The sequence below is a fragment of the Centruroides sculpturatus genome, unplaced genomic scaffold (genome assembly GCF_000671375.1).
Source record: "Centruroides sculpturatus isolate CEXI.00-Female unplaced genomic scaffold, Cexi_2.0 scaffold455, whole genome shotgun sequence".
In the NCBI taxonomy this organism is placed as follows: Eukaryota; Metazoa; Arthropoda; class Arachnida; order Scorpiones; family Buthidae; genus Centruroides; species Centruroides sculpturatus.
In genome coordinates this window covers 559,969-586,648 of record NW_019384559.1, presented here as the reverse complement: position 1 = coordinate 586,648, position 26,680 = coordinate 559,969, and the positions used below count along the sequence as shown (strand labels likewise).

General features: G+C 28.0%; 1 protein-coding gene across 1 annotated transcript; it reads left to right on the top strand.

Annotated features, from left to right (window-relative positions):
• On the top strand, positions 1–24,726 carry LOC111623946. The gene is made up of 11 exons (XM_023366686.1): positions 1–198; positions 2,344–2,421; positions 2,499–2,593; positions 12,071–12,157; positions 12,250–12,361; positions 14,782–14,849; positions 14,932–15,007; positions 18,465–18,570; positions 23,315–23,396; positions 24,491–24,651; positions 24,695–24,726. Exons 1-11 carry the CDS (start codon positions 64–66, stop codon positions 24,724–24,726), a joined length of 1,032 nt encoding a protein of 343 aa, XP_023222454.1. The 5' UTR covers positions 1–63.
• The last annotated feature ends 1,954 nt before the right edge of the window (positions 24,727–26,680 follow it).

The following is a 26,680-nucleotide window of genomic DNA, read 5'->3' as shown; positions in this document are numbered from 1 at the left end:
CTTTTAGATAGTGAAGAAATAACAAATGGCCAAGAAAAGAATAATGGTGATCATGAAGTTTTAATGAGAAAGTCATCTAGTAAGATATTAGAAACTATACCTGAAAATGCAGCAAAGAAAGAGGATGAAAAAAATGATGTGACTAGTGTTGATTCAGAACATTTAGTCTATTTTGTGGATAATGTGCCTTTGGAAAAGGTATTCAAATTTTTGTTTTAAAAAATTTACTTAAATACAAAAATATACTTGGATTTTATAAACATTTCTAGGTCTTTATTTTTGTTTTGTTTGTTGTTTATAAGCTCAGGAAGATTGATTCGATGTCATCTGTAAAATATTCAATCAGATAAATTTACATAATTTTATTAATATTTTATTAATTTAATGCACAAACTTGTCTAGACCAGAATCCAGTATAATGGAAACATGTGTAAACAAAAAACACTCTAGAATAGCATGATTTAACTAAAAAATTTGTAAAAACTGGATAAACTTTAAATCAACACACTAATGCCAAAAATCCAGCAAAACATACACTTTAATAGACAAACTAATGTTTTCAACAGTCTTAAACTCATCATCAGGCTTAATCAAATAACTTCAAACAAGCAATCACAATTAGAACAATTTTTAAATAAAAAAAAGAACCCTTATATGATTAGTTGTAATGTTACATGTAACAAAACATTTAAAATGACAGAAAAATCAATGTATAGGCATTGACCCAAAAATATTGTTTTGGGTCAATGCCTATACATTGATTTTTCTTATGCACATTATGCATTGATTTTCTACACTCTTTTGAATGTTAAGTTACATGTGATGTTACAACCAATCATATAAATTTTCTTTCATTTTTAAAAATTGTTCTAATTTCAATCACATGTTTAAATTTATTTGATTTAAACTTGATGATGATAATTTTATTTTGTCTATGTCCTTTGTATATAAAGTATTAAAGTAAATGTTTTGTTGGATTTTCGGTGTTAGTGTGTTAATTTTGCTAATTTGAATTAAGAGATTTTTTATGTTAAATTTTACTGTAAGCCAGAAACCTGTCTAATATGGAAACAGAAGACATTTTTGGTATGAAAAATGTAACTTAACCTGAATAAAGTAAAAATTGAGATTTCATTTGTGGACAAATAAGTAAAATTGATTCTGAATATAACAGTCACTGCAGAGCATGAAAATATTTCAAGAACAAGTTTAACCATCTTTGTTCATATTAGTCTTTGTTGGAATTAACCAGGGATAATCAAATACTTTTAAGAATCAAAACTTTCAAAAATCAGAATAAGTTTCTAATAATTGAATTTTTGAGAACAACCAATGAATGTAATTTGTGAAAACAATGAGAATAAGGTAATACATGCTGCCAATTATTTCTTGTTGGAGTGGTTAGTAAGCCAATTTCCAATTATTTGAGAGAAAGTTAATTACATTGTTGATAATTAGAGATTAAAGTTAATGATTAATTAGGGTATTAAAACTTCTTCAGAAAACAGATCATGGAATACCTTGGTCTCTGTATTACTGTAATGTAATTAGAATTTTCAAAGGCAGAGCAAAGGCACTAATTATGTTCTCAGATTGGCTTGTTTGCCTATTATGTAAACTCATAAGGCTTGCATACAAGAACTTTTCAGTATTCAAATAACTAACAAAAGTTTTTGCAAATGAGAACTTTTTAGAATTGAATAGTTCTTAATTCTTGCATTCAAATACTTCTGTCTCCAGTTGGAATCACATTTGAATTAAATTGAATTAGACCTAGTAATTAAATTTTTTACATAAGTAATCAAAATGATTTTATTATAAAAATGAGTGTTACTATGTTACATTTATCTGGTATAGTTTAAAGATAAGAAAATGAATAATAATACTAGAATATGTTCAGAATGAAAACCTGTCAAAACAGAAGTACAATTCAGTACTTTGTGATTCTAGTTTACACAGATTTTGGTGTTTATGATACTTTTGATATAAACAATTCAAAAATATATATATTGTTTTTATCTTTTTATAGATATAAATAATTATCTTTCACTTTATGTATTCAGATCTTATCTAAAAATTCAAATATGTATTTAATGGTTACTTATTTAAATTGGTATTTATGAAATTTTATAATTTTGAATACATTATAAAAATTTACAATAACGTATTTTAAATGCAAATTACAACCATTGGAGATAAGAACCTTATTAATATTTTTTTTATATATAAGAAAAGTTTTTTATTTGCAATTTTTATATATGATAATAACATTTGAAATATAAAAACTTTGAAACTTATCAAACATAGTTACAATTTTACATTTTAATTAATGAATTAATTTAGATTTTGAAAGAGACATTAGATTCATTAGGAATTGTTAATGCTGTATGGACATTAGCTAAAGAAGGTAAATTTCATGAAGTAAGTGTTCTTGTTCTTTGTTTTACTTTTCTTATTTTTGTTTTTCTTTATAAAATATTTCATATATTTTTTTTCAGATTTCATTTCCTTGTGAACCAGGCTACAAGTGTGATTTGATTTTACGCGCCTTAATAACTAAAGGAATTGGATTTCGAGGAGGCTCAACAATAGGGTAAAAATTTTTTACTATGCAAAATAAAGTTAATTTTGATATCTTTATCTAAATAATTTAATAAGAAAAGTTACTTTAATTCTACATAAATATGTTATGAAAATAAGATTAAATTATTAATTCTCATAGAAACATTAAGAGCCTTTTTTATTTTTTAAGCGCTTTCACCGCACCAATGCGGAAGCGCCTATTAAAGTCAGTATGCTCATCTATCTGCATTAAAAAATTTGCAGTCTGAATGGATATTGATGAAATTTGATGATAAAGGTATTTACAAAACATTATTGATAAACTTTTAAATTTTTTACATAAAACCATGAATACCTTTTCAATACCTTGCTGAAAAAGCATGCATCCCTTTAAATTATTTTTCAAGAAATTTTTGAATATAATTAATTTTTCCTTTTGTATAAAAACTAATGAATGTAATTTGTGCATTTTTATATCTAATTTAATTTTTAATACAATTTATATTTATATTAATTTGATTATTTAGAAAGCATTAAAAAGATTTTTTTAAAACTTTTCTGAAAATTTTTTCTTAAATCGTATATTTTATGACAAAAATAAAATTATTATTGTTGTATTTTAAGTTTGGGTTATTGGTATAGAATTTTTGATTTCAATTTGACTAATCTAATCTAAATCCAATGTATATAGATAGTCTAATTTAAATTGAAAATACATTTAATGTATAATAAAGTTAGTGATCACACAGATAAAAAACATCAATAGATAATAGCCCAATTATGAATAATTTATTTGATAAACTTATTGGTAATTGAATGAATTTAGATCAAGATGAAATCAAATATTTATGTTATTTTAATATAAAGTAACAATAAAGTACTTCCTTCATTCAGTAGTAACGATATTTTATTCTCAAATACACTCATTAACAAAAAAAGCTACGCATCCTAGATAGAATTCTAATTACTGCAAAACTCAGCATACTGCTATGGAAATGATCAGTTGTGGTCTGATTTCACGCTAATAAGAAGGTCAAACATTTGGGTCTCTGATTTGAATGAAACTTGGTAAGTATGTAGTCCTTAATACAAACAGCTTCTTGTCAAAATAAGAGGACCAATTTCTCAAGCATTTCTGAAAAATGGGCCCCTGAAAATTCAGTTATAAGTGATTAAAAAATCATGCTGTCATTTCTTGTTTAGCAAAAACATCATCTCTGTAGATTTATTAACCCTTTCATGTCATTATATAAAATTTTTTCTTCATATTTATTTTTCAGATATGGTGGTATTGTTATATTTGAAGTGTAACAAATGTGAGCACATGAGAAAATAGTCCATAACATTAACAATAAAAAAAAAGCTATGGCTATTCTATCCTATTTTCATAAGACTTGTCTTTTTTGTCCATGTACAGTAACATCCAAAGCTTATTTGCTTATGATGACACAGTATTTGTATTTTTAATTAAAATTTCAACTTTTTCTATCCAATTTAATTTGTTTTATAAACTTTAAATGTGATGAATAACTAGGACAATAACTAGGACATTGCATGACTCGTCATATTGCGATAGAATTGAGAAGGAGCCGGAAAGAAAGAAGTAATCCCTACACTGTTAGTCATGGAAGAGTTGTGCACATCCATCAGGTACAAGAATCAAGTGAACTTTGCACAAACCCCACAAAAGAGGCTATCCTTGTACCTTGCTGACATGGAGAGGCAGTTGAATAACAAAACAATTACCATTGATTGCTTTGTTCTTGTGTTTTTTTGTTTTTCATGTGCCTATTTTCTGTTAGACACATGTAATGCTGTTTTTATTTTTGACACCTAGGCCTAAATTTCATTAGACGTACTCTAAAACAACTAAAATTGTGAAGTTTCAAACCTACATTATGTTGCTTTGAGTATCTTGTCTACTTGGTTATCAATGCTCCAAAGAGATAAGCTAAACACTCAATTTTCAGATGCTTGTTTCTCAGAAATGCTTGAGAAGTGGGTCCTGTTATTTGGACAAGGAGCTATTGTGTTAAGGACTAAACACTAAGTTTAGTTTGAATCAAAGACCAGAACATTTGACCCTTAACTTATGAGTACAGTAGATCCGCCTATAACATGGTAGATAATTCTGTGTTATATGAATTCCATGTTGTAAGAGTCACTTAGATTTTACAAGTATGTGAGCCGTTCACAGCCCGGCACATGTATTTGTAAAATCTATGTGACTTGTACATGGAATTCATATAACATGGAATTATCTATCATGTTATAGGGGGGGTCTACTGTAATGCTACCAGTGTATCTTAAAATTGCTATCTTAATATCCTATGAAAAAGCTTGGTACAGGCTCACTGTGTTTAGAATTTTTAAGTGTATCATTGTTTGGAAGTCTTTAAATGTCAGCATGCCTGTATAACAGTCAAATACAATATACACAGCTGACAGAGTTTGAGAAAGGCTGCATGCATCATCAGGGTGAGGAAAATAGAATGTCTGTTTTGCTGAATTGGTTGCCAATTTGGGTCATTCTGACTTAACTGTGAGGAGGTGTTGGAGGTAGTGAATATGGGAGGACACATATATGTGACAGGAAAACTCTAGATGTTCAGACAGATTACTGGAAGAAATCATTGTTGATTGTGACAAGCACAAACAGCTGCAACAGCATTTTTGTTCATCATCCAAAAACAAGTGGAAGCCTTTTTACATAACCCTGTCTTTTCCTATATCATTGGTAAGTGCCCAGCAGAGATAAATTTGTATGTGTAGCAACTGTTTTGCCATAAGCATTGGCTTCATTTGTAGTGGTACTGTGACACAGAAGCATAGATAGCTACAAACTGGCAATGTTTTTGCACCATCCTGGTTTTGTTTGAGAACAGATGATCACTAGTAAACACTTCAATCTCATCTTTACTATTGAGAAGCACACTGCCCCCTATTGTTGGTGTGTGGTCTGGAGAACCATCTCATATAACAGTTGGTCACCCCTAGTGGTGGTAAAAAAAGATAGTAACAACACAGTGGTATATTCAGGAAATTTTGCATTTTCATGTGCAGCCATTTTCCAAAGAGATAATGCTCAACTGTATAAAACTTGGATTTTCTAGAAGTGTCTCCATCATATTGATACACCCTTGGTCTGCTCTGTCTCCAGATTTGTTGCCCATCAAACATCTGTGGAACCAGATGGGATGCCAGCTTCAGTCATCTATGTATGTGAGAAATCTGGAGTAGCAGTTTCAACATCTTTGGGAAAATCTTGCAGAATGATGTATGTTGCTTGTATGCTTTCATGACCATATTACTAAATACATAGAAAAAGAAAAAGAAGGTGTCTTATAATGTACTAATGTTGTTTTAAATTTTACTGTTGTCTCACAGAAAATTCTCTCTTTGCTATGATATAGTAATCACTTGTTACTATCATTATTAAATTCATTATATTCACACTGATAGTTTTATTCAATTATAACATCATCTTGATGCATAACTTTGTCAATGAGTGTGTTTAAAATTATGTATGAGTGTTTATAATTTATGTTCAAGGATTTTATTGTATTTAAGATTATTGAGCATGTTTTAGTTTGAAAGAATTTGGTATGTGCTTGCTTCAAAAGTGTAAATTTTAAATATTTTTTATAATTTTCAAATATTGTTAACTTCATTCCATTAATATTTTAAGAATTTAAAATTATCAAACTTGAAAACTAAAGATAAAACTCAAATATAAAAAGTATTAAACTCTAAAATTCTGTTTTCATAAATTAATAATTTTTCATTGCAATAAATACTCTTTAATAAATTCATTACTTTTTAAATTAAGAGTATTTTGTTGTTTTTAATGGGGATTCATTGCTTTGTTATATTAATAGGGAGAGGTTTTACTTGCCTAGTGGCATTGTCTTGATGCTGTAAGAATGAATAAGTGCTGGCACATTGAAGCTTTAAAATTAAAATCCCACTTCTTTTGTTGCTTCATTCTTTGAAATGGCCTAACTCATTCAGTAGATTAAAAGATGTTTAAATGTGTTTATGTATTTGAGTGATTGAACTTGTTAATAAACAAATAACACTCAAAGGATAAAGGAACACACAAAAGGATAATAAAGGATGACAAAACTATAGCCTTATTCACTGTAAAGATCTGATGAAGACTTTCAAGGAAGTTGAAAATGTTAGTGCAGGATTAAAATTATCTACTGAAAACAGTGAGGTAAGGCTATAGTTTGTCATATTGTGAGACTAGCAGAGGGCCACTGGGATGATCCCTAATGACCACTTACACTGCAACAGGTTGATGAAACCTGGACTCAGATTGTCGGATGGCTTAGGACGGCAAATCGAATGGGGAGAATGTCAGTAAGTTGGCAGGTACAATGATAGACGACAGCTTAAACAAAATAACAAAACATTTATTGAATAGCTAAGCTAGGTTACATAAGGCGATAACAATATATATATATATATATATATAGGTTAAATGCAGTTAAATATGAGTTAACTATACAAAGGGCTGCTCTTAACAGCTCTAGTGGCTATTCTGAGAGAGAGAGTTCACAAAGCTCTAAAATACAAATACCTCTATGAGGATATGACTAATATGAGTTAGTTGAATGGGCCGTCAAAATTGTAGTCTGCATAGGAACTGTAGAATGGCAATGGAAGTTCAAAGTTGTTGTCTGTCGCTATGTCCAATGTATAGAGACAAGATGCACACAATAAGTATAACTTCCTTTGGTTGCCCTGCTCGAGCCCCTGGAAGCTCATTCCAGGGGCTCGAGCTTTTATATGTTCTTCGTGGGAAAGGAGTCAGGTGATAGACTTCTGTTGACACTAACGGTGCATTCCGATCAACTAAGTGTCATTTCCCACCTAATTGTGAAAACAACCGGTGACCTCCAATATAATTCTCACCAAGAGCAGGTTTTTTTCATCGGAGTTGTTTACAAAGGTTTTTTTCCAACATCTGCGTAAAAATTGCGAATTTCACATATTGTGAACTGAGATTCCAGCTTGAACATTTGAACTGACTCAAAGGCTAAATTGTAACGTAATAAATCATATTTGCTAAAAAAGATCAAGATTCAGACAGAAAAATTGTTTTAGCTGTTGATATAAATGAAACCCATATTCTCTAATAACTTATTGGATGTTTTAACCACTTAAGCCAGTAGGATATATTTATTAATTTATGTTTATTTTTCATAGCTCAATACTTCAAATGGAGCACTTTAACTCATCTTAGAAAAAATTGTTTAAATATCAATATGTTTACCCTGGAAATTTCTTTTGATTATTAAAGATTTCCATTAGAAGTTTGTCATTCAATCCTACTGATCCTTAAAATATCACCACTAAGCAGACACATACAAACAGTAACAAAAGAACTTTTATTAAACAAGATCAGAGCTGATGTCTACATCCTCAGGCTATACTTGGATAACTTAACAAACTTTTGCACTTTTTTTCTTTTTATATCCATTTCCAGGCAGCAACACGTTAGAAGTGTTGCCAGACTGTGTTCACGATCTCTGGCACTAGCAGCCACAGAAGATAGAATAAATGTGTCATTGTCTTTGCATCTTTGTTGGTTAGAACATTTAGTTTGTTGTTGCAGGACAAAAATCATCACATTCAGCATTAAACAACCAATTTTGTTTTTCTACATGTGTATTAGTTCTTATTTTAGATGAAAATACTGTTTGTTACATTAAGGTAGAAATAGCAAATTTATGACACAAATGTCTACACTAGAATGCATGAATAATTTGCATGTCAGGCAGGATAATAGTTCATTTTTATTCTCTCTCTACATAAACATGATAAAAATTAAGAATTTCAGTTTTTTATAATATTCCTATAAAATAAAAGGTGTTTAAATGAAACTGTTTTTTATTGATATATCTTCAATATAACATTAGTAAAATTTAAGGAATGTTGTAAATAATGCAAAATTCAAATAACTAGTCAAATACTAAAATGTGATATTTTTAATGAAAAATTGCTAAATCATTGTTTATATTTTAAAAATATTTTGAGTTGTCAGATGAAATATAAAAATATTTGATTCATATTAAGAATGAAGTAATAATAATAATAATAATAAAAGTAATGACAATAATGAAATTAAATTGTTTGCTCTTTATTCTTGAATAAATTTAGTAACACTATTTACTATTATACTATATTAACACAATACTATTTAGGATTATCATAAAGTCATAATTACTTGGATAAATAGAAAAATATGTTGATGTTTATTATATGAATTAAATATAACAAAACTGTGCATTTAATTCATGTAATTTCAAACTCTAATGATGATTATAATATATTATTTCTAGTATTGTTTGTATTGATCAACAGTTCAACAATCAAATGATTCATTGCCCTTTTTTTGCTTGATTTGCATTTGTACAGATTCATTACTAACAGTTATTTTTTTGATTTAGTTTTATATGGAGAAAGACAAACAAACATTTTTTTAAATTCATTTTTTATAGATTAAATTAAATAAAATGAATCTAAGTTTGAAATTAGTCAAGATTATTTTTATGTGTTTTTTAAACATTTGCAGTCATATTAGTGTAAATGTATATGGAAATATCACAAAGCCCAATGTATTAATAAACTAAACAATCACTATAAAATTTTTTTATGTGATGTATGTATTGATATATTAAGATACTTTTAAATGTTACCTACCACTATAATAATAATTATTTTTTTAATCCAATCTTAAGTAGATATTTTACAGCAATATATTTACACTTGAATTAAAATATAATTAAAGTAAGGGTGTTATTCAATATCCTTATTTACATATTAGAAACATTTTTGAACTTTTAAAATATGTCTTATGTTTCTTTCTCACATTCCATTTTGGACTCTCTGACCTGATGATCTCAAACAGATTGAAAGCATTAGTCATAAATGAATGCTTACTGGAAGTAATTCAAGGTTCCTCTATGATGACTTCTACTTTATATTATAATCTTCAGTCTCTACAAGAATCAGAATTTTTATATATAATTACCACTTATGGATATACAGTGATAATTTATGCTAGGAATAAATTGATTAATTAGTGTATTTTATATTAATACTTGCTCTCTAAGAAGTATACTTAATAGTTTCTTGAGTATTCTGCATAGGAACATGCTGTATGTCTTTCTAGAATGTTTTACAAATATTTTAGGAAGACATATAAGGAAATAAGTCATGAGAATCTATTAGTCATAAGTTTTCAATTTTAAAATATCTTGGAAATGATCATTTTCAATTAAATCATATATATCCCATATATTCTCATAATGTAATCTGTGAAATGAACTTTATAGAAGTGTAGGGTTAACTACCCATTTAAAAAAGTATATATGATATTCTACTGTTACTTCAAATACATCATTGAACATTCTTCCGACTTTTCTCAAATCCAGGACTTGACAGCTGCCTTCACCTCATTGTCCGAGATGTAATGATTACCCTTGAGGTCTCTCTTGAGTAGCAAAAAGAAAAGAAAAATCGCAAGGCACAAGATCAGGTGAATAAGGAGATCATGGAATCGGTTCAAACTGAAGGTTTCACAGAGCCTCTTCAGTTGAGTGCTAGGTGTGTGGACGAGCGTTGTCATGTTGCAAGATTATTGGTGCCAGGCTGCCTCTAACACAACAAATAATCACCTGGTGCCAATAATCTTGCAACATGACAATGTTCGTCCACACACCTAGCGTACAACTGAAGAGGCTCTGCAAAACCTGAAGTTTGAACTGATTCCATGCCCTCCTTATTCCTCCAATCTTGCACCTTGCAATTTTTATTTTTTTCCTCTACTCAAGAGAGACCTCAAGGGTAATCATTACACCTCGGACAATGAGGTGAAGGAGCTGTCAAGTCCTGGATTCGAGAAAAGTCGGAAGAATTTTTCAGTGATGGAATGAAAAAACTTGTTACACGTTGGAGAAATGTGTTAGCCTTATTCGTGTCTATGTTGAAAAATAAATATATGACTTTGAAGCTTAAGAATTGTACTTTAATGTACTTTTTTCCCGATCTTGTTATTTGTTTTTGTTCATGTTCTACAAGCATGTGTGCATTACTTTTCAGCCTACCCTCATATTTTGTTTTCTGTTCCTATCACTTACAACTTGCATTTTACTATGAAATTATAGATTAGTTGTGATTGTTTTCTGAGTCATAGCATTGCCAATGCATTGCTACAGCTTTGTTTTATTAAAATTTTCTTCAACTTTTATTATAGTTTGTAATAAATAAATTTTATCACTTTCTTCAAAATACTAATTATGTTGCTTTAGTTATAGATTTCAGATTAATTTTTGTTAAATAAATTTTGTTTAAATTGTGCGTTGAGGCATGTATTTATTTTCTGACATATAAACATTTATTTAGCTGTTTTTTTATAATTATTTTTTATACGTTTTTCTTCATAAATTAACATCACTTCATTAATTTGGCTCTTACATTGATAATCACATGTTAATCAATAAAATAATTTCATTTTGAATTTTAAAAATTGATTAATAAAATATCATGAAAATTACAGTAAATTATTTAATTCATATTTTTAGGATTTCTATTTTATAATATTAATTTAGATAACTTATAAAAATTATTTTATTTTGTTCTTTTGAAAATTTTTAAAATAGTTATTTAGGACTTACTATATATTTTAAATAATTGAAAAGTATTTAAAATTAAATAAATTTTTGTTGTAAAATTTTTTTATAGATAAATAACCCTTGCCTCAATATGCTAAAATTGTGTAAACAACTTCTGGTATGGGTATAACTGAAAAATTCTTCATTAGTTTATATAAAGTCCTCATAATTTGTCCATTTTTTTAATCTTATTTATGTGAATTTTAATTAAATTTGTCATCCAGGTATTTAAATTAGAATATATATGTCAGAATTCTTTGAAAAATTTTGTAGTTTACAAACTTCAGTAACAAAAAAATTTACTTATCTATTACATTTTTATTTAGAAGAAATTCTAAACCAATTATTCAAAATTCTTTAATATCTGCTCATATATCATTTTAGATAAAGTTAAATTCAGATTAAATTTCAAAGTTCTATGAGATTAAAGATGAAGAATGAATAAACAATTTATTTACATTCTATTTATTTTCGGAATTTTGATGATCTTTTTGAATAAATATTTCAATTAAAATCTTGTCAGTTGATACAGAAATTTTGTAGATGATTCAAAAATCATATTTTGAATACATTAATCATGTTATGAATATTGTATTAGATATAAAATTGTTACTTTTTTTTATTATGTTATGAATATAATTATTGTTTTACTATTATTGAGAAATTGTGAATTTTTTACATTTTTTTTTTGATTATTATAATATTACAATTAATGTAAAATAAAACTTGTCACTAATTTTTTTTCTACTTAAGAAATTAATTTAAATAAATTGAATGGATTATTTGTTTAATTTTAATATCAGTATATAAATATTTTATAACAGGGTAATGCCATGTGCTATTTTCTATCAAGATGTTGATGAAAATGAGGGAGAAAATAGTAATGAAGGAAGTGATGCTGAAAGTGATGGGTTAGAAACTTCATATTTTAATATTAATAAAATGTTTATTAATTTTAATTATTTAAATAAATTAAACAGAATATAATTCAATATTTAATTAGGGGGAGTGAAGAATCAACGAAATGGAAAACAGAAAAGAAAGGACGATCAATTTCTAAATCTGTTCAACATAAATTTTTGAAATCTGTAACTTCACGTTTAACAGTTGCTCAGGTTTGCTTTTCTATTGTTATTAATTTTATAATTTTATTTATTGTCCATAAAAGTTGTTAATAATTGTTTAAACAAAAATTTAATTATAATTATAATGTTAAAAATTGGAAAGATAGTATATACGAGGTGTGACTAGAAAATAATGAGACTGAAGCTGGAACTTTAAATCTTCAGTAGTATACTCACTTCAGTTGTGTTCCCCTTCAATGTATGATCTTTCTGCTTCCACATAGCATTGCATTCACAACTTCCACTGACCATAACAGTGCTGCAGGTTATCTGTAAGGCTATAGAGAAGCTTTATTGTTTTTTTCTTGTTCTTGAATGTTTCTTGTTCTTTTTTTTTTTTGTTATTTTCTTGAATCAAATTGGTGTTCCTTCAGAGCAGACTTGACTTCACGGAAAAGGTAAAAGTCACATAGAGCTAGGTCAGGTGAGTATGGTGGGTGTCAAGTAGTGTGACTGCTTTCTTGGCCAAAAACTGCTCCACTAACAGAGCGAAATGGGTGGTGCATTGTCCTGATGAAGGATGAAACTATTTTGCCACAAGTGTTGCTGCTTTCTTCTGACCCTTTCTTGCAAAGATTCCAGAACTTCTTTGTAGTAGTATTGGTTCACAATTTGTTCCACTTCTCTTATGTTTTCCTCAGTTTTTGATTTGTTGGCCATCCAGAACATTCTTTGTCTTTTACATTCTCTCAGCCATCAAAAAATCTGTGCCATTCAAACTCACATTCACAACAAAAACAATGCATCTCCATATGCTTCACGTAGCAAGTGCAATGGCAGTTTCAATGGCAAATTCAATGGCAGTTTTTTCAATTTTACCAAAAATTTCAGGGTTGATATGCTGCTGCTCTTTCAAGCTGGCCATTTTTCCAACATGTGCTAACAACATGACCACTTGCAGCAGGCATTCACAGCAAATCTAATAGTGATAGCAAGTCTCAACTTGCTGTGCTTGTTCTAACTTGTTCAAGATTGTTTACCCACCCACTCACTTTGGCCCATATATGATCATTGCATACAAGCAATCACAGTCTTGTTATTTTCTAGCCATACCATGTACATTGACCAATGTTAAGAAGTACAGTACAAACATAGTATGATTTTTGAAAATTGTAGTATTTTACATCAGCCAATCACCAATCATGCACCATTGCAGAAATAATTCTCTTATATAATAAAACAACAATGCTGTTAGTATGAAAGAATGCTGGACCCTGTGCAATTGCACAGGTTTCACAAATGGTAATTCTGCCACTGGTAATTCAAAATGGCAGAGAAATGCATTAGTTTTTCATACTTGAATTGGCTTGGTCACTGTTGTGTGGGCTCAAGGATCACCTCCAAGAAGTAGTCAAGGAAAAATATACTAAAACCTGTTAAACAGAAACCTGGCCAAAATGGAAAATATAATTTGATACCATATCATTTCAGTTTACAAAGATTTCAGCATATAAACAAAAACTTTGTTTCATGTAGATAAACATTCAGTATATAATGTACAAAAATGTATTTTATATAAACTTTATTTTAATTATTTAGTAAATAAAGAGAATAAAAATTAAATGGTTTAGGATTCTATTTATTATAAAAGTGTTATAGCATCTCATGTTAAATGAAAAAAAAAACTCCAATAACACATCTATCATACTGCAATATTCAAGTTTGTGAATTTTTTGATTAAAATAAGTGATTAATTTGTCTATTAGCATTATTTTATTCATATTCTTGTGAAATAGGCAATGAATCCATCATCAGGACATTGTGGAATATATCTAAATGTGTTAAAATCAGATTTGAGAGTACATTGCTGTTAAGACAAACTCTTAAACATTTAACATCAATTTCCTAAAAACATAGGTCAAAGCATGATATATTACAAATCCTAACACTACAGATATAATCATTAATTAATACTTCTACTAATAAATGCATGAGACAATTTAATTTATCTTAGATATGAGTTGATAATTTTTATATTTAGGTTAAAGTAATATAATAATTCTTTAATTTTTTTTATTATGTGGTGTTTATTAGAATTTAATTTATAGAATGTATATTCTATTTTTATTACAAATATTATTTCAAAAAAGAAATTATTTTTATTTATTTGAAAATTCTTATAAGTCATTTGAATAAAAAAAACATTTATTACATTAATTACACTTGAAACAGTGAATATTTATGATTGTACTTATTGTCAAAATCCAATATGTAATAAATTTAAATAAACAATCTAAAAATTAAAAAAAATAAAATCTAAAAGTTGTAATTATTTGAAATCATTTTTATATCACTAATTCTTAATTAAAAAATTAAGAATTAGTGATAATTATAATAAATTATAATTATTATTAATTAATAATCACAATACAAAACAAAATTATTAATTAATGTTTATATATTCAAAACAGGTTGTTGAAGGTGTAAGGGCTAATGCAAATCTGAATTTTGATTTTGTAATGTTTACTATCTTAGCAAGGTAATAAAAAACAAAAAAAGTTAAATTGAAATTTAGTGAATTACTTTTTGAAGTTCTAATTATCATTGTTTTTTTATTATAGTATAATTGCTGCAGTTGGACTTGTTGAAAGTAGTTCTGTAATATTGGTTGCCAGTATGTTAATATCACCACTTATGGTAATTTTAAATTTTATTACTACTTTAGGTTGTGAAGCAATGTAAATGTTTTTGTTTTATGGTCGATGTACGTTCAAATTATAATTTAATAAAGAAAACGTGCATAATATTTTTACTCTTACTGAATCTGATAGTATATGATTCTACATTTTTTACATAAATGCAAATAGTATTTTTAAGATATATAATAATTCATTAAAAAAAGATATATGGATTAAANTCTTTTCTATACTAGAATAAGATTATATTTTAAACAATTATTTTTATTTATTTACCTTGTTTTCTAAATTTTTTAGTATATATTTATTAACTTTTTTTCTTTCTTCTCTTGAATTTCAAGTTAAATCTATAATTAATTTATTCTTACAATATTTTTATTTTTATTAAATTCTTGTATTATTTGAAATTTTATGCCAATACTTCAAAAGGAATGTTTATTATCATTGGAATTTGATTTTTAATATAAATTTTATTATTTTCTATTTGAACACAATGCAGTTTGTTTATAAAATTAAATATTTCTTTCATAGGATTAAAAAAAAGTGAGATTGTTCTTGTCTTTAAAACTGATTTATACAAATTATTTTATTTCTTAACTTCAGTACTGTTGTCTTTTAGTTCTTTTATTTCTAAATTTATTGACTTTTCTGCTCTTAAATAGTATCATTACTTGTCTGAATTAATTGTATTACCTTATTTAATAATTGTTATGATGAAATTTTGATGTACAGTAGACCTCCCATAACATGGGTTCATATAGTTCGGATTCCTATATCACGGCAAAAAAATTGTGACAGTATTCGTACAAACACACTAAAAAAACTCTTATAATTCAGTAAAACGTCATCGCCAACTTGTGTTACGACAGGATTGGTCAAATCTAGACCAATAGCGGATATTGTATAAACCGTTGAGTTTAAACGAGCAGCACACCTACTAAAAACCATTTATTATTTAACGTCCATAGAAATTATATTTATATTAATGTCGTCTCCAAAGTCAGCAAATTTTTCGCAAAAAAAATAATTTATCAGGAAGCACACGAGTGCCATTTGATGACAAGCTCCACAACGAAAACAAGCTTAAGCAATGGCGTAGTCGAACGATGCACACTTGGTAAGTAATCCTACAATTTTTTGTTTATACCATAGTTTATATGGATTATTCCCAAAAAATTATACGTATTTTGGAAATGTTGAGTCGAATTAGTCTAGAATCTATTAATTTTATAGATGGAAAAACCTGTTTGAAAACCTTTCAAACAGCCATAGTCCATAAACTGCATACATCCTGGGCTGTGATTGGCTCATGTATTCAAGGACTCTTAGAACATCAATTTCATAAAGAACGGAACGTATTTACCGTGTTATAGGGGGGGTCGACTGTATTTTTTTATGGAGAAAAAATTCTACAGAAATTTTATTTCAAAATTATTGTGTATTATAAAATTAATGACATCTTTTAGAATTGAAGAAACATGGTACACAGTTAAACATAATATAGTAGAACCCCAATTCTTCAAGGTAATGTTGACTGATGCCACACCTCAGATAACTGAAAATTTATACAAAACATACAACTATGGCCATATTTCAGATTAAAAAAATTAATAATTTAAAAGATTTACATGGTAGCAGTTTTAAAATTCACTGAAGTATAAAAAAGGATTATCATGTATAAGAACAACATTTTTTGCATCATTTATACAGTTTATACATTATTTTATCATTTATTATACATTGAATACATAAAATAGTTTTAAGGATAAAAATGTGTAATGATGTAGTCACATTTTAATATGAAATGATTTTTCTAAAATTGTAGCTAAATGATATAAAATTATTTGTTTCTATTTTTTTCTGTTACCTGTTACCATTTTGAACTTTCTTTTATGAATTACAATATAAGATAAGTAGTGTATTCATTTGCTGGTTTGCCTTGAATAATGTGGAACCTCAGTTAATCTGGGCTTGGATAATTGAGGTTCTATTGTATATAAATTTATCCTGTATAAATACAATTTTTATATAAAATAAAGTATTTTAAAAGTTTAATTTGGCAAGTATATTAAGGATTTTTTTATCAGAATATTTAACTGATTTTTTGTATACATTTTTATGAAATACAGGTTTTCTTACGTAATTTCCTTATTCTACTATTTATGACATTAAATTATACTTAATAGAATATTTATATTATTTATGTTTTTAATAATTTGTTACATATATGTTAGGCTCAAAGATTTTTTTTGCTCATTAAGCATTTTCAAAGAAAAAACACTAGAACATTTTGTGGCATTACTGAAACAGTTACAAGAAGAAATTTCACAATCTGCTTAAAAAAAACTGCAACATGTTCTGGCATTTTAAAGAATGTCATGTGTCATGATGTGAAATCTATATATCGATGCTGGAACACAATGTGGGCATTCTTTTTATTGACATACCACAAGGCATTGTTATAGAAACAACATGAGACATTTTATCAGACACACATACAACAATTTGTCATCTTAACCTCATTGAGGAAGAAGAGTGGAGCTAACTCAGTCATTTGTCAATTTTGATCTGACATCTGGGCTTTAGCAGTTGAGCTCCAAAGAAGACCTACTTGAGTGGTTCCATGAACACAGTGAAGTTTACAACTACTGACAGCTTCATTGATGTGCATGATGTGCCCTCAAGTTCACTATCTTTTCAGTTAGTCTGAAATATAACATTTGAAATAAGCAAGGCTCTGTAAGCTACAATTGTGAAAGGTAATGAATTGATAAAAAGTTCAAATATTGTTTGAAAGATAGAACAACTAAAATTATAATTGGTAAAAGTTTCTGCAAAAATAACTGAGTTTGGTCATTGCTCTAAATTATTAAACACACTGTATTTATTCATATATCCTTAATTCTTTATTTACTACTAAAGAATAAACAATAAATGATCATGACATGTGGTATGTTGATAATGCTGGAATATGAATTGCAGTTATTTTTTTAAGTCCCAACACACATTTTACATCATGAAATTCTTTTCTATACTAGAACACATTGTATCTCTTTATAAGCAGTCAGGGTGTAAAATTTCTTGTGGTTGTTTCTTTAAAGCCACTTGTTCTGGTCTTTTTTTCCCCTCTCCCTTATTCAATCTTTTTGCCTAACATATATATAGACATTTTTAACTATGGCATAACATTAGAATATTTTACATTTAATATTAATTGAAACATGAGTAATTTTTATAATACATTTTTAATTATAATTTATTAATAACTTAATTATTCAATCTTGATAATAAAACGATTAAGTAATACATTATATTTGTCTTCATGGATCTATAATACATGAGCAATTATATATTCCCAGAAACGAAAATAGAATATTTCTTGTAAATGTCACTTAATAAAAAATGATTTGGAGTAGAAAAAGTGATACTAATATATTCTTAATATTTATTAACTTTAGGGTCCAATCTTGGCTGGTACTTTTGGAACTGTAATTCAAGATGGGCCTCTTCGTAATTTAGGAATAAAAACAGAAATTCTTGGTCTTCTTCTATGTATATTATTTGGTAAGGTTGTGAAATTTACAAAATTTAACAATGTAATATTAAACAAATTGTTTTTAAAATTATATTTTTAGTTTTAAACTTTTTAATAGTCCTATTATATAAAATGAAATGATTGACTTTAAACATTTGATTATTATTACAACAATAATTAATGTACTGAAACCTGTTTATGTAACAGGATTCCTGAAAACCAGTGGCTCAAAATAAAAATACATAAACTTGACATTTTATAATGTTAACTTTTATTTTTTTATATATTAAATATTTATCAACTCTGTTTTTTTTTGCTATGTTTTGAAGTTAAGCATGTGTTTGTTTATACTGTAAGCAAAAATATTGCATATGCATAAACATTAATATTAAATATACTTGTCAATCAAAATTATTTTAATTAAATTCTTTCCCCAAAAGAATCATTCTACAGCTGAAAATTTTATTACTTTTTACCACTTTAAATAACTACCAAATGTCATCAAATGAAGATGTTTTGAAATGGAAACAGCAACTTAAACAAAATTTATTATTACAAAATGCCAGAATTATGAAATATTAGAAGAAAGTTTCTCATTTCGCTTTATATTTTCATACAGTATGTTTTTATTTTAACAAGTATTATATAATATCAAAAATATCTGATTACTATAATAAAACTTCTATTTTCTACATAATACAATACAATAAAAATTAAATAATATAGACAGATAGCTATTATTTTATGTTAATGATTAAAATATTTATCTATTGATTCTCTGTAGCTAAATCTTTTGGGGCTACATAAAACAAATATAAATTAGAATTGTTCACAGAATTTTAAACAATTGTACTTTTTATTTAATGAAGGAAGACAAATAAGTCAGATAAAATTAAGATCAGTTACAATTGACATTATAATGTTTAAATTTAAAATTTGCTTTATTATTTCAGTTAGAATGAAGTTAACTTTTTTAGTATTCTCATTTTGCTGTATCTTTATATACTATAACATATAAAATTTAAATTAACCTTTAGTTTGTCAATAGGCTGATATTTCAATGTTTATGCTATTTATATTAAGTTACAAAACAATACCATTTACTATGCAGTAAATATTTATTATTCTAATGTTTTTGGTCTTAATCTTCTTCAGGAGATTGTTCTTTTTAAATTATAAAATTCAAATAAGCTGTCACTTATTCTATAACAGTTTACAATATGCCATTTTTGGAATAAAATAAATTTTAAAAATGCATGTGTTGGACATTTACATGTTGAATGGAGCATTGCAATAAGTGACAAAAAGAAAAAAAATCCCAAACTACAAATACATAAAAATAATTAAGATATAAACCATTAGAAAAAAACTCTAAATTAGGCTTTACAAACTTTACTCTGGTATCTACAATCTCTGTATTGGTTTGGGGTCATTAAAAATCGAGACCTGATGATTTTGGATAGGAATCCTGCCACCAAGTGTGTATTATTGGACTTACTCCAATCTTATCTAGAATCCAAATCAGAGTGACTCTCACCTTCATATCTTACATATTTCAAAATCCAAGAATGAACCTCTCAGGAGAGAAAATGTAAAATCAACTACCTAGCATAGAAATAAAAGAAAATTTATCGGAAAAACAAAATGTGACATTATATATGGATAAATAAAGCCTATCCTTGAAACTTAACCAATTTAATTACTGTTAAACCTATGGGGTGCAAAACTTGATGAGATAATTTGAAATTCATGTCTCACAATGTACTAGGAAAAGAGTTGTCATCTTCTCTTTAGTTCCTTTTTTCTCTTACAACCTTTTCTTTTCTTTTCTCTCTCTTTGTGCTGATTGTCTTCTTCAGAATTGACTTTTTTTTTATGTTGATTCTCTCTTTTCTGCTGTTTTTTTTGTCATCTCCTTTTATTTTATTATTATACTTTCTCGTGACCAATCATGATTTTATTCTGGAGGAAGTTGATGTAATGAGAGATAAGCTTGATTAGTTATTATTCATCCTAGAAGAGGGGGAATAAAATGTGTATTCCTGTGATCAGGGGTACCCATACATTAGGGCATGTGCTCCCCTTTGTCATTGGGTTTCCCTTTTCTTAATCCCAAGGGAGCTCTAAGGGTTTCATTTTATTTTAAAATAAGTAATGCATTTTTATCACAGAAAACTTTTAACTAATGACAAAATAAAAATATTTTTTATTAACTGAAAATTTTTTCTAGTGGGTTGTGATTACTGAATACGAGTGGGTAGCTGAATACTGAGCTATCACTGGATTTGATTAACTCAATTTCGATATATGTGGTAGCATCGAGAGATCAATTAACTGCGTTAACCAAGGGATACCTGTTTATATACATACATACATAGGCTACTTGATTACTGTATATTTTTTATATAATGTATTGGCCTGAATATTACTCATTATTTTTATGATATTTTTTTTTATAGTCTGTGGGTGCTGCTGTCTGTGATGTGAACTAGGTAACAACTGTCACTTAATACTAGTTGAAAAGAGGGAAATGACAGTCATTCCCTTCAACTTTTCCTCTGAATGTTATGAGGTTAATGACAATTAACTAGTAATTTTTTTATTCTAATTTGTTCCTCTTGATTATTTTTAATCTAATTTCTAAAAATTTAAAAAGGGAGTGTTTTTGAAATCAGGGAAATATGCAAAATTCTGTTACAATGCTAGTTGCTGAAGTAAACAACCATAATGTCACATTCACACATCTAAGATGCAACTACTAGACAAGATGCATGCAAAAAGCATCTTGTCCAGTAGCTAACGATTGTTTAATAATCAAACAGACAACAAAGAAATATATCAAATACATATATAATTTAAAATAAAATAAAATTTCCAACTTATCATTTAAAGAGATTATGCTATTAGTTTAAAATAAGTTGGCTAAGAATTAAAGTTAACAAAAAAGTACTAATAATAACTCAACAACATACATATATACATACATATATATATATATATATAAGGACCTTGAATAAGTTCTTGCTGTTTTTTTGTGAAAATTAACACTTTATTTAAAAAAAGTCGTAATAAACACGTCACTGAAAGTATTGTCCATCACTAGCCACTACTTTCTCCCATCGTTCTGGCAGCATTTGAATTCCATGTCGGAAAAACGACACGTTTTTTGAGGCTATCCAAGAATCAACCCATTTTTTGGCATCTTCATAAGAACGAAAGTGCTGCTCAGCCAGGCCATGTGACATCGATCGGAACAAGTGATAATCGGAAGGAGCGATGTCTGGTGAATATGGCGGGTGGGGTAGGATTTCCCATTTAAACGTTTTCAAGTACGTTTTCACCGGTTGTGCAACATGTGGCCGAGCATTGTCATGTTGCAAAATCACTTTGTCGTGTCTCTGCTCATATAGCGGCCGTTTTTCCTTCAATGCTTGGCTCAAAAGCATCAAATGTAGTCGATAGCGATCTCCCGTGATAGTTTCGTTTGGTTTGAGCAGCTCGTAAAACTACACCTAGCTGATCCCACCAAATGCAGAGCAGAAGCTTCGAACCATGGATATTCGGCCTTGCTGACGATGTTGATGCATGACCGGGCTTACCCCACGATTTTCTACACTTAGGGTTATCATAGTGTATCCATTTTTCGTCACCCGTCACGATACGATGCAGAAAACCTTTCCTTTTCTGCCGTTGAAGCAGCTGTTCACATGTGAAAAGACGGCGTTCGACATCTCTCGGCTTCAACTCGTACGGCACCCAATGTCCTTGCTTTTGAATCATTCCTAATCCTTTTAAACATTTCGAAACTGTTGTGTGATCAACTCCTAATGATTCTGCAAGTTCAGCTAGCGTCTGACATGAGTCTTCATGGAGTAATGCCTCTAATTCCTTGTCTTCAAACTTTTTTGGTACACCAGATCATTCTTTATCTTCAACATCAAAATCATTATTTTTTAAGCGTCTAAACCAATCTCTGCATGTTGTTTCCGACAGAGCATGGTCGCCGTAAGTCTCAACAAGAATTCTGTGTGCTTCTGCTGCAGATTTTTTTTGAATAAAATAGTGCAATAAAATTCCCCGCAAATACTCTTTTTTTGGCACGAAACTAGACATGTTTAACACAATGAAAAAATAAGTTGTTTAACACTTCGGTGAAATGACGTATACTGAATTTCAAGGTCACTTATTGTACTTCCTTACAGATGCCTCACCATCTAAAAATAGACACATGTGGTTCTGGTAACGCCATCTGTTGGAAAACAGCGAGAACTTATTCAAGGTCCTTACATACATATATATATGTATGTATAATGGCAGACAAAATTTAAGGAAAATGATGGCTCTCATACTGTCAAATTAATCATCACCGTGCAATGTAAATACTATCCATCTTGCAATATCCTCTTAATTTAGCTGCCTTTATGATTTTATCAAGAAATACTTCTATTTTGGTGAAATTGTAGTGTTTTCTCTATAATTTACTGCCTGCCTCTTCTGTAGCATTATGAATGTACCTTGTAGAAGCATGGCACATTCATAAGATATTCATAAGACCAAAAATGTTAGAATAATTAACCATTTACTATGTAGTAAATATTTGTTTTGTGATTAATGCAGTTAAGGAAAGAATTGTATTAAGCTATTATATAAAATATATAATAGCTTATGCTACAAGCTATTTTTGAATGAAATTAAAAATACATTAGAAAAAACTTGTTTTTAATAGTAGCTTTCATTTTTTAAATATTTTAATTATACAACTTTTTAAACTAGGATTCCTATTTGGATTAATTAGTGGTCCATTCAGTAATCAGTGGGTTCAAGGTGATTGGCCAACCAAAGAAATGACTTCAAGGTAACAAATTAATGTAATATTTTATTTAAAATATTCATGAAGAGAAAATAATACTGAAATATATCATTAGTATCTTTATTTTAATGTCTTGCACATTGGGCTAATGAAGTCACATGGAAAAGCTGACTTTTTTTGATGCTCTTCCCTGCCATAATATGCAAAGTTCTTTAGAAATGTTCCACTGGTTGCAATATATTTTAAAATTGCAAATGATTTAAGTTAATTTTTCACCCTGTTTTTTAAATATTTGAGCAGAAGACAAGACTAAAATAAAGAATATATTTCTGTGTAAACTCTGCTATTTGACATTATTATTTCTGTGGTGAGAAAAGGATGAAGGCATCAATACTAAGGATATATTTTATTTTGTTTTCTGTTTGCAAATATTTTATAAAATAAAATTTTATTTTGGAATTAAATTTTTTGATTCTGGTTTTTACTTTCCTGGCTGTTATGTATTAACACAGAGTCAAATTTTAACACTAAGTTTTTGCAAATCTTTATGTTTTGAGACCACCTGAACCCGTAACAAGGAAAAACATTGTGTTTGTGTGTTTTGGAGTCTATTTCATTTAGTACCTCAGAATAGGATAAAGATTAAGAAACAAAATTTGGCATGATAACTTGTATATAAGCATTGATGCTTTTAAATTTTGGTAATTAAAGGTCACACCTTAATTCATTTCAGTTTGTGTAAAAGTTGATTCCTCTTATTTCCAGATGAGTATTCTCATCATGAGTATTGTTTGTCTAGTATGCTGTACATTGAGATATTTCCTTCCAAAATTAATCAAATTGAAAATGAATTAAGGTGCAAAACTTTTAAAGTTTATCTTATGATTTAAAACTGTTTAAAATTTAATTCTGTTATTAATTATTTTTATATCAGAATGTATGTATGTACATAATGCATAATAATTATATATATATTAATGTCAAATTTTAAAAAACTATTTATTGCAGATGAAACAAAATATTTAACTTCCAAAGTTTAATTTCTTTATGCTTATTTAGATTATTTTGCTATGTATATTATTTTAAAATTTTTGAAAATTTGTCACACAGTTATTTTAATATTAATTTTATTATTTTAGAGGTGAACTTCGAAGTTTATGGCTTGGTGTATTAGTTGCTTTACCATCTGGTGCTGGAGTAGCTCTCTCTGTGTTAGGTGGAAATGCAGGATCACTTGTCGGTGTTGCAATATCTGCTTCTCTTCTTCCACCAGCAGTCAATGCTGTAAAGTATTTTAAAAGCATTATTTAATAATGATAAATATATATTTTTTAATTATTTAGAAATATCTATTTCTATAAAGCTGATTGAATAAGATTATTATATTTCAACAATTAAAAACAAAAATTTAATAGAAAGTATTTTGAAAATATCAATAACAACTCTGAAGAAGAAATACAGGATGATTCTAAATAATAATTGATCTGTATTATTGATTCTATAACTGCAAGATGGATGCATGCATTTTGTGGTTTCTACAATTTCCCAGCAATAATCAATTTTGCTTCAAGTGTTCTCCAGCATTTGTGGTTTAGCTGTGCCTATTGCAGCAACAATTCTAAGCTCCAATTTATTAAGGAATGTTATGTGCACATCTAGTTGATTTTTGTGGGTGTTGAGAAAAGGCTTCTGAATTCTATCAACATCTTCCTGCAAAGTGTTTGATCCTCCTACTTTTTTTGGTGTTGATCATCATCAGTATCTAGATAATGTCATACAACATTGGTTACAGCAATTTCAAAAGATGGATCTTTTTTTGTATTGAGTTCTGTAACAACATTGCATTGTAATATTTTTTTATTATATTGATTTTATACTGATAAATCAAAGTCTGCAATTTGCTTTCTCTTAAACAGTTACCATTTTTAAATATGATATATTATCTCCCAGTCATCAATATTGCAATTACAGCATTGACAAATAAAACTTTTTGAATTGCATTTTCATATTCTGTAAGCATATTTTGTTTCTGGTTAAAAAATTATAGGCCATGGAGACATGAGCAATAGTTTTGTAAATTTCATTTTCTTAAAATATAGAATAATTCTGGAGTTCTAAAAGATTTTTTAAATTTCTGTATTTTGCTAAATGAAATAAGATACAGTTGAACTCTGTTCATGTTTCTCAGGTGTGTTTTTTTTTAAATTAAGTTGCCATTAATTTATATTGGAAAAATTTTTGAGCACTTTCAGACTCAAAATTAACTTACTAAATTATGAAAAATAATACTAACATATACTAAAAGCAGGAATGATAAGTACACATACTATATAAAGTAGAAATGTAAATAAAGTTAGTTTCTTTAACCATACTATATTTGAAAGAAGTACTGTACTCTCTCCAATAAGTAACATCTAATGTATGAAATTCCCCTTTCTCAAAAACTGATCAAATCATCCATGGCAACTTTTAAATTCCACTTTTACATTACTTTAATCACTATTATCCATTATTTCTTTTTCAGCTTATTGAAGAGACACCATCTTTATATATTTATCAATTTACCCAAGCAATAGACATTTCATTTTCTCATTTTATGTTTGCTTATTGAATCCTTAAGCTGTAATTATCATATAATAAAGAAAATTCACAACTTTCTCACACTTTCCATCAGTAACTGTTTAATAAACAAATGTTTTTGGCCACATTTAGGGGCCTGTGTCAGATTATGCTGATATGAAATTGAACCTCTATGGCAGGTTCAAAGTTTGGAACACTGATTTTCTTTGATATCAGATTGTTCTTTGATTTTTATATTTGCTAACAGATGCATAGAATAAATTGATATGAAGCACAAATGCTTCATATCACTAAACACAGTTCAAAGCTATGGCAGCTTGTTGCTGATCATAGTTTCCAGCAAAGGAGCTTGGAGACTCCTCTCTGCTAATCAGAGTGCACAATGTCTCTAAAGCAGCTTCTGTAAAGCTAATATGAAATGCTAATTTTGATTTTTGTTTTTATGAACAGATCCTAATATAAATCTTTTATAAATGTGAAGTGTCATAAAATAAACTTTTGTAAAGCAGGGGATATCTGTACCAGAAATGAGAATATTTGTGATAAATATTAATTAGTTAGTGTCTGAAATAAGTTTAAAATAATGTGCTATGATTTCAAGGGACAGAATAGTTATTCACAGAAAAATAAGTTGAACAGTGTCGTTAAAACTTTTGAAACTAATGTGTTTATTATTATTACACTGCACTAAGTTTTATTTAGATTAATTTTAAATATATTAATTTTAAATATGTTCAAGGTGATTGGCC